This window comes from Macrobrachium rosenbergii, chromosome 10 (assembly GCF_040412425.1).
Source record: "Macrobrachium rosenbergii isolate ZJJX-2024 chromosome 10, ASM4041242v1, whole genome shotgun sequence".
Classification (NCBI taxonomy): domain Eukaryota; kingdom Metazoa; phylum Arthropoda; class Malacostraca; order Decapoda; family Palaemonidae; genus Macrobrachium; species Macrobrachium rosenbergii.
Window position 1 is genome coordinate 38070520 of NC_089750.1, and position 10000 is coordinate 38080519.

At 33.1% G+C, this 10000-nt stretch overlaps 1 protein-coding gene across 1 annotated transcript in view; it reads left to right on the forward strand.

Annotated features, from left to right (window-relative positions):
* The first annotated feature begins 4214 nt into the window (after window positions 1–4214).
* The window catches only part of LOC136842596 (uncharacterized), a 177215-nt gene continuing 171429 nt past the window's right edge, over window positions 4215–10000 (forward strand). The window contains exon 1 of the mRNA XM_067110172.1: window positions 4215–5014. Within this exon, the coding sequence (XP_066966273.1) occupies window positions 4888–5014 (127 nt within the window). The 5' untranslated portion in view covers window positions 4215–4887. The remainder of the gene's footprint in view (window positions 5015–10000) is intronic.

The window sequence follows — 10000 nt, forward strand, 5'->3', positions numbered from 1 at the left end:
CTTTACCTGTTCATAATGTAACAGTATGGGCGTACAGTACAGGTTATAATGCAGAATAAGTAGCTCGGTGGACAGAAAGCCCATTTAAAACTAAGAGCAACTGCAGGGGTATTTCGGATGGATGAGTTTATGCTAAATAATTTTGGAATTAATATACTGAATCAGTTCCGTGTTTTACTTAATTAACCTTCATGTTTCATTACCCTAATATTAAATTAAGCTTCGTGATTTTCCTATAATATACATGCATACATACATACACACACACACACATACATACATACATACATATATATATATATATATATATATATATATATATATATATATATATATATATATATATATATATATATATATATATATATATATATATATATATATATATATATATATATATATATATATATATATATATATATATATATATATATATATATATATATATATATATGCTTATATATTTTATACATATTATATACATATATATATATATATACATATATATATATATATATATATATATATATATATATATATATATATATATATATATATATATATATATATATATATGTGTGTGTGTGTGTGTGTGTGTGTGTGTGTGTGTGTATGTATGTGTGTGTGTGTGTGTGTGTGTGGTGGTGTGTATGTGCGTGAGCGACTGTGTGGTTGTGGTTACTATAGCTTAGTTGTTGAGAACTGGCTTTACACTGCATCTTCCGTAGACTGAACGTGTCAGTCTACCCAAGAGGGTTTAAGAAATGACTTGGGGTTAGCAATCCCGTGCGTAGAGATTTCCGATGAACCAAAAGGCTCCACCTTTCTGTTACTACTATCTTTATCGAGGAAAAATGTATTCAATTAATGAAATAAATATGCAGATCTTGAATCGTTACATGAGAGAGAGAGAGAGAGAGAGAGAGAGAGAGAGAGAGAGAGATCGTATCAAGTCTCTAAAAGAGATGCAATGGACTGTACAATCTTCTGTAAACTGAATATTTAAGAGTTATTGAATGCCTCTGGAGAGGGCAATTCATTTTCTGCATACCCTTGAATATGCCACGTTAATTATCTTCCAAGACAGCGATATATATACTTCCAAACTCCACATTAAACAGGAGTGTTTCATTCTTGTTCGTGAAGAAGCCCTCGGGAAATGCTCCAATCTGAAGCTTTAATGAAACTTACCCATTCCACATCATTTGTCAGATCAAAATTAAAAAAACTTCAGTCATTGTTTCATCTTTAAATTAAGTCACAAACATGTTAGAGGTGATATTAACATTATGTTAATCTTTTGCCAAAGCATCTAAAAAAAATTCATCTTTCAGATCTAAATTTTATTATGAAGTAATTGGAATGAAGGAATCTCATATGAAACATTACAATAATAGACTATGATAATAAAGAAGCATTTTCAAAGTAATCACTGCATCATAAACACAAGAGATCTCTATTGGAAGATTAGATATGGGTCAAGACTGATCAAAAGTAATTTGAATAGTTTTATGATAAGGTTTTTATTTAGTCTTCAGAAATGAATTATTCTATTAACAGTGAATGTTTTGGCTGTTATTTGGCGGAATATTAAGGACTTAATCATAAAACTTCCATTTTTTTTATCCTATACAATATCTTAAAAGATACAAACATTCATACGTTAGATGCATACCAAATGATATGATGAATAGAGTTTAAAAGGGTGTAGTTTTAGTAGGAAAAAAAAAAATGTTCAACATAGGCCTACTATGTAATAGCTGACCAGTTATGCTCCTGTGATGAATATTTTATAAAGAAGCGCTGGGTTCATTAAGCTCATTTCTCAGTACAGATGGTGACAACGTTACCAGAAAGAAAACGTCTACAGCCCTAAGAGGCTAGCCTACTTCACGTACTTCCCTCCGGAGATAATGGACGCAGATGAGAATCAAAAGATAAGACAAAAAGTTAAAGAGACAATAATCGATAACTAGGTGAAGATTTCCATGATAAAGGCGATAGATTTCTCCAAAGAAGGAGATAAAGCATTGCGATTGACTATAAAAGATCTTTTTGTCTTGAATTATTTGTTGCTGGAGTAAAAAAAAAAATAAAATAAAAAAAAGACGCAAAAGGCTGTGTATCTAGTAGAAATTCTCAGTGTTATGATTATTTTGAATGTTTTTCATAAATCCACTTTTCTTGGTCATGTAGCCTAAAACATAACGTATGTAAAAGCAAAAATGGAAGAAAAGATGATCGTTCATCATTATTGTATTGAAGACCATTTATACACTGAAGAAGTTGAAGACTTGAAACTGGTGCACGTTTTTAATAGGCAAGAATAGATTTTGGTTATCATGAATAGCCTACACATGAAGTGGTGTTATCAGATAGCGCAAAACTTTTGTGACTAGATTGGTCGGTCTGCAGCCGAGTTAATTTTATCCTCAAATGCATAAAACGCATCACATATTACATTATGGTTGATATTTCTCTTCTACCAGAAAATGATCTCATCTCGAGTCTTGTATATTAAATACAGTTTTCCTGATAAGGTAGTGAACACAAAAACCCTATTATTTCATTAATCATTCCTCTTCAAAGGAAATATAAGTGTGCTCAAAGGTATGTAAAGAAAAAGTGAGAACAGGTTAAATGAAACACCGATATGTAATGTAGACAAATATTTCTTAGATATTTTGCTTTTATGGGTGGGCTTGATGTTGCCTTAGACTTGACCCTTTTTAAACACTAAGTAATAAATGAAATCTTCCTTACTGAAGAACGTGCGAGGAAGAACGACTGATCATCTCTTTAGCCTTGAATCTGTGGTGTGGCCGCGACGTCGTCCTCAAAACGCTGCGGAAAGAAAGTGGACTTTTGGTTCTTAAATGACTAAGATCTTTCCGAAATTCATTTTGTGCAGGTATTGATTGATGTATCTCTTCCTATACTTTTATTGAATATTATAGCTTGTTAAATATTTTTTAAAAATATACTTGAGGACTTAATCTAAAGTTATAAGCATCCTATTTAAGTAGTGGCGAACCATTTTGTGGCGCGATTTGAGACTGCAAATAGGATATATCCAAAGTCAAAACTAATAAACCTCATTGCAATAATCTTATCACGTCCTCACAATGGTAATCTTCCTTTTAAGCATGAAGCTAATTTTCGAAACAAAATCATATGGCTTTCATTTTTCCTTTGAAGCTGCTTCTTTTCCTCTATTTTTATCTAAAAAGTAATGTACACTGATGATCTTATAGTTTAGCAGTGCGGTGTTGTCGTCTACTGTTTGCTGGTAGATTTCGTCTATGAACAAACTCAATCTCGTAAAATGTATGGCTGTTGGTTTATTTTTTTTTTTAATAAGCAACAACAGTCAATAATGAAGACTAGGTTTTTCATTAATACGCTACTTTTTTTATATTTATTTTTGACACTATGTTTGATTTATGCCGTAATTTTCTGTACTTCTCTACATCTCTCTCAATCCTAGAATTTTTTGTTTAGAAGACACCTCTTATAGGCCTATTTCATCAGTCAATCCGTGCTGACAACTCTAGGTAAAGCAGTCAAGTCGAATCAGTTATCAAGTGTTCAGGATTTTTTAATTATCTGCTTCTCCATTTGGGAGAATATTAAATCATGGTCGGATGGCTACTAACCCACATACATAATACACACACACACAAACACACACACACGCAGATACGGTAGCTAAAAGGTATACAAATGAAAGACGTTATTGGATGGGCAAGACTCAGTACAAACAACACATGAGTAACAAACAAGACTGCAACCTAGGCAACATCAATCGATAAGTCAGGCTACTCTTCAAGTGATCCTTTCTTTAACAGAAAATGAAGGGGCCGTTGTGATGTAGAGCAAACCAACTGTGCATTTATAGGATTTTCTTGTGTATCAAAGTAAAAAATGGATTCACATGTCACTAAGTCGGACTAAGAAGTTCGAAATGTCAGCAGAGAGAGAAGAGCGTTCCACTGTTCAGTGATACCGGGAAACCTGTCCCGCGTCAACCAACTCCGCCAGCTTCTCCGAGCACATCCCCGTTCTCTGTAATGCTGCTCGGGTGGTGCTGAGCTTTTGCTCTCTGAGACTCCTCTTCGGGAGATCAATAGTGCCGAATAAGCTTAAAATTCGAGGGGAACTTGCGACAAGGTAGCAACTTTCCACACCATTTGGCTGATCTTATGTGCGCGGGTGGCCATGTTTACACAGAATTGGCGGGCGCGAGAAAGGTTGCGACCAATCACAATAGTGGGGGCGGAGCAGGACAGGATAAAACAATGCGGTGATTGGCTTGCCTATTGTGCCGCGTGACGTAATCAATAACCACAGCGCGCCAACACTGACTCGTTACAAATGGCGACTTTGTCGAGTCAAGTCAGTGTGGCCAGAGAGCCCGAAAAGGAAACAACGTCCGTCTGTGGCTGTGGGTAGGCGGAGATGTTTATCACATGGTCTAGCATCGACCGCATAACTCGGTATTCTTCTTCGTCAGGGGACCTTACCTAAGCTCACTTGTCATCTGTTTCCCGCTGATGAACATGATCCTCACAGATAGACGTCATCTCTTGCGCTTCGCGAAAAATATCTAAGAACAAGGACTTGCAGTGATTACCATTAACTAAAGAGGTTGGATTTCAAGTTTTTTCAAAGTTACAACAAAAATAGTAGTTGAATGAGGGACAACAAGAAATACTTCTTCACGGACTTCAAGGAAAAAATACGACCTTCCGAATCATCCATCCTACAGCCTCTAAGAATAAAAATACCATCGCCTTCTTCCACGTCGGCTGCGAGAACAAATAAATACCTGAGACCTGTGAAGTGTGCGGGTGCGATCGAAGCGCGGTCGTCAGGCGACAAGTCACGATGAGCGCCAAGGATTCCCACGTGAAACGGCCGATGAATGCGTTTATGGTGTGGTCTCGAGGACAGAGGCGCAAGATGGCTCAAGATAATCCCAAGATGCACAACTCTGAGATCTCAAAACGATTAGGTGAGGCCTTCTCCCGACTTTCTACACTTTTTTTTTTTTTTTTTTTTTTTAAGTAATTTTACTTTTAAGTTCCCGAATATTTACCTTGCTTTCTTTTTTAATACTCATTCGTCTTGCACTAACTACTTTAGAAAATGGACAGTTATTATTATTATTATTATTATTATTATTATTATTATTATTATTATTATTATTATTATTATTATTATTATTATTCTGCTGGGCGGGAACATATGAGGATGACAATATTAACAATAGAAGAATGGAGAAATCAAAGTAAGCAAAAGCCAAATTTGCCTATAGCGAAAGATATGAGTTGTTCATTTTACTATTTTGAAGGGAAAGGTAGATTTCATTAGTAAAATGAATTACAAATAATAAATGTTAGGACTGGCAATGCCTGGTTGACCTGTAAGATTATCTCATTCACGTAAAAAGTAAATTTAGCGAAGAAAGTTAAGGCTAAAGAAAGACACTATCGGGTATCGCTAAAGTGACAAGGATTAAAAATGTATTTGAGAAATTTTTCTTTTAATTTATATATATATATATATATATATATATATATATATATATATATATATATATATATATATATATATATATATATATATATATATATATATATATATATATATATATATATATATATATATATATATATATATATATATATATATATATATATATATATATATATATATATATATATATATATATATATATATATATATATATATATATATATATATATATATATATAATATATATATATATATATATATATATGTGTATATATATATATATATTATATATATATATATATATATATATATATATATATATATATATATATATATATATATATATATATATATATATATATATATATATATATATATATATATATATATATATATATATATATATATATATATATATATATATATATATATATATATATATATATATATATATATATATATATATATATATATATATATTATATATATATATATATATATATATATATATATATATATATATATATATATATATATATATATATATATATATATATATATTAATATTTATAATTTCTATATATATTTATAAATGATTATTTGCATGCTCTGTAATAAATGATTATTTGTATATGTAGTTATATATATACACACACACATATATATATATATATATATATATATATATATATATATATATATATATATATATATATATATATATATATATATATATATATATATATATATATATATATATATATATATATATATATATATATATATATATATATATATATATATATATGTGTGTGTGTGTGTGTGTGTGTGTGTGTGTGTGTGTGTGTGTGTGTGTGTGTGTGTGTATACTGTATAATGAGTAAATAATCATTTATTACAGAGTATGCAGAAATTACGATTATTAAGAATAGTTCGCTGTATCCATGGAATTTTAAAGACGAAATATTATCTTCACCAGCAGTTATCGGCGTTATTTGTCAGTTATTTTTATCGTTTGCATAAGTTTCCCTTACCTGCGTTACAATGTTTATTCATGGACGTCTTTGAGGAAAGAAACTATTTGAAAAAAAAATGCACAGAAATTTACGTAATGGGAAAGACTCAGGAAAAATATGGGCATCGTTTGTTCATATCCTAACGATTGGGAATTGAGACCGATGCTTTCCTATCTAAGAAGCGCTTATTCTGTAGGACGCCTTTGAGTAATCTGCTGAGTAGATAGGTATTGTGAGCAGCCGAAATTATTCCCTGAAAAAGAGGCGATATAACAAACTCGCTCTACTTTCTCTGTGCCGGAGATGAACTTATTGAGTATGGCCAACCAGTAAAACTGTATCTAATGCGGCTCTATTTATTTAGAAAAAGTAAACGTACGAGACAGAAAGAGAGAGAACTATGTATGCTTGTGCTTCAGGAACATTGGAATCCTGGGGAAGACCACCAGAAACAACCCATAATGGTTCTCTTAAAATTTCCCAGATGGTCATAAATATATCTTGGAAATAAGTATATAATCGCCTCCCATATTTAGTCCCTAATGATAAAGGTTTCTTGAACTATAATATTTTAGGAGTTAGGCTACTGGGAGGTTTCAGTTCGATCTCTCTCTCTCTCTCTCTCTCTCTCTCTCTCTCTCTCTCTCTCTCTCTCTCTCTCTCTCTCTCTGCTTCTATTCTATAATCAGTTAAGTTCCGTCGCTGTTCCCGAGAAATCAATTGTCCATTGTTCATTTTCGTCATTTCCACATAGATTCATTGTCTGAAGCCTTCATTGAGACTGGTGTCGTGATACGAATCTTAGTTTCTAAATATAGCAGTTCCGTCGCTGTTCCCGACCGAAAAGTATTTCTGTCATTGTCCATTGCCGAAAAGCATTTCTGTCATTGTCCATTGCCGAAAAGCATTTCTGTCATTGTCCGTTGCCAAAAAGCATTTCTGTCATTGTTCATTGCCGAAAAGCATTTCTGTCATTGTCCATGGCCGATAAGGATTTCCGTTATTGTCCCTGGCCAAAAGATATTTCTGTCATTCATCATGGCTGAAAAGCATTTTTGTCACTGTCCATAGCTGAAAACTATTTCTGTCATTGTCCATTGCCGAAAACCATTTCTGTCATTGTCCATAGCAGAAAAGCATTTCTGTCATTGACCACAGGCAAAAAGTTTTTCTGTCATTGTCCACGGCCAAAAAAATATTTTAGTCGCTCATCATAGCCAAAAAGCATTTCTGTCATTGTCCATAGATGAAAAGTACTTCTGTCATTGTCCATGGCTGAAAAGCATTTCTGTCATTGACCTCAGGCAAAAAATATTTATGTCATTGCCCATGGCTAAAAAAATATTTCTTTCATTCATCATGGCTGGAAAACATTTTTGTCATTTTCCTTAGCTGAAAAATATTTCTGTCATTGTCCATGGCCCAAAAAATATTTCTGTCATTGTCCAGCACAGAAAAGTATTTCTGTCATTGTCCATAGCCGAAAAGTGTTTCTGTCATTGTCCATGGCCAAAAAGCTTTTCTATAATTTTCCAAGCCCACAAAGCATTTCTGTCGTTGTCCACAGCCGAAAAGCATTTCTGTCATTGTCCATGGCCTAAAAGCATTTTTCTCATTGTACATGACCAAAAAGCATTTCTGTCATTGTCCATGGCTGAAAAGTATTTCTGTCATTGCCCATAGTGAAAAAGTATTTCTGTTATTGTCCATAGCTTAAAAGAATTTTTGTCATTGTCTATTGCCGAAAAGTATTTGTGTCATTGTCCATGGCAGAAAAGAATTTCTGTCACTGTCCATGGCCAAAAAGCATTTTTTTCGTTGTTCTTGGATGAAAAGGATTTTTGTCATTGTCCATAGTCAAAAACCATTTCTGTCACTGTCCATGGCCGAAAAGCACTTCTGTCATTGTCCATGGCCGAAAAGCACCTCTGTTGTTGTCCATGGCCTAAAAGCATTTCTATCATAGTACACGGCCAAAAAGTAATTCTTTCATTGTACAGGGCCAAAATAGCATTTTTGTCATTGTTCATTGCCGAAAAGCATTTCTATCATAGTCCACGGCCAAAAAGTAATTCTTTCATTGTACAGGGCCAAAAAGCATTTTTGTCATTGTTCATTGCCGAAAAGCAATTCTGTCATTGTCAATGGTGGGAAAGCATTTCTGTCATAGTCCACAGCCAAAAAGTATTTCTGTCATTGTCCATGGCCAAAAAGCAATTCTTTCATTGCACAGGGCCGAAAAGCATTTCTGTCGTTGTCCATTGCCGAAAAGCAGTTCTGTCATTGCCAATGGCCGAAAAGCATTTCTGTTATTGACCATGGCCAAAAAGCATATCTGTTATTGTTCATGGCTGGAGAGCATTTCTGCCATTGTCCATGGCCGAAAAGCATATCTTATTGTTCACGGCCGAAAAGCATATCTGTTATTATTCATGGATGAAAAATATACGTATTATTGTTCATGGCCGAAAAACATTTCTGTTATTGTCCATGGCCGAAAAGCATATCTGTTATTGTTCATGGCCGAAAAGCATATATATCATTGTCCATGGCCGAAAAGCATTTATGTTATTATTCATGGCCGAAAAGCATATATGTCATTGTCCATGGCCGAAAAGCATTTATGTTATTATCCATGGCTGAAAAGTATATATGTCATTGTCCATGGCCGAAAAGCATTTCTGTTATTGTCCATGGCCGAAAAGCATATCTGTTATTGTACATGGCCGAAAAGCACTTCTGTCTTTGTCCATGGCCAAAAGCATACCTGTTATTGTTCATGGCCAAAAAACATTTCTGTTATTGTCTGTGACTGAAAAGCACATCTGTTATTGTCCATGGCCGAGAAGCTTATTTGTCACTGCCCATGGCCAAAAAGCATATCTGTCATTGTTCATGGCCGAAAAGCATATCTGTCATTGTCCATGGCCAAAAAACATATTTGTCATTGTCCATGGCCGAAAAGAAAGAATTTCTAATGATGTTTGGAAGAGTTAATGTGATAATTGTGATGGCTATGTAGTTTATGAAAAGAAAGTAAATTTGTAATGCATTGAAATGCAGATGTATTTCAGTCGGGCCACAGCACTCTATCATGCCACAGGTGATGAAAAGCACTTCAATGACGTTCAAATTACTCTGCATAAAATTGGGAAGCTATTATAAATATTTAAAGTTAGTTCATGATTGTGTATGATTACAACATGAATCTTTTGTGATATGAACCTTTCGTCGGAAGAAATAAGAATCAATTTCTTTGATTGTACAAGCACAACCGAAAACTCCAAAAGTATTCCAGTAAGTAAAGTAGTGATAAAGTTCACATATTTCAAATACCAGTTGTTTTCTTGAAATGTTAATTTATGTAAAAAAGCAATTTTCATTACCAAGTTATTTCGGCTTGATTATCTTGTACTTTTAGACTTTGTGCTATGCAAGTATTTTTC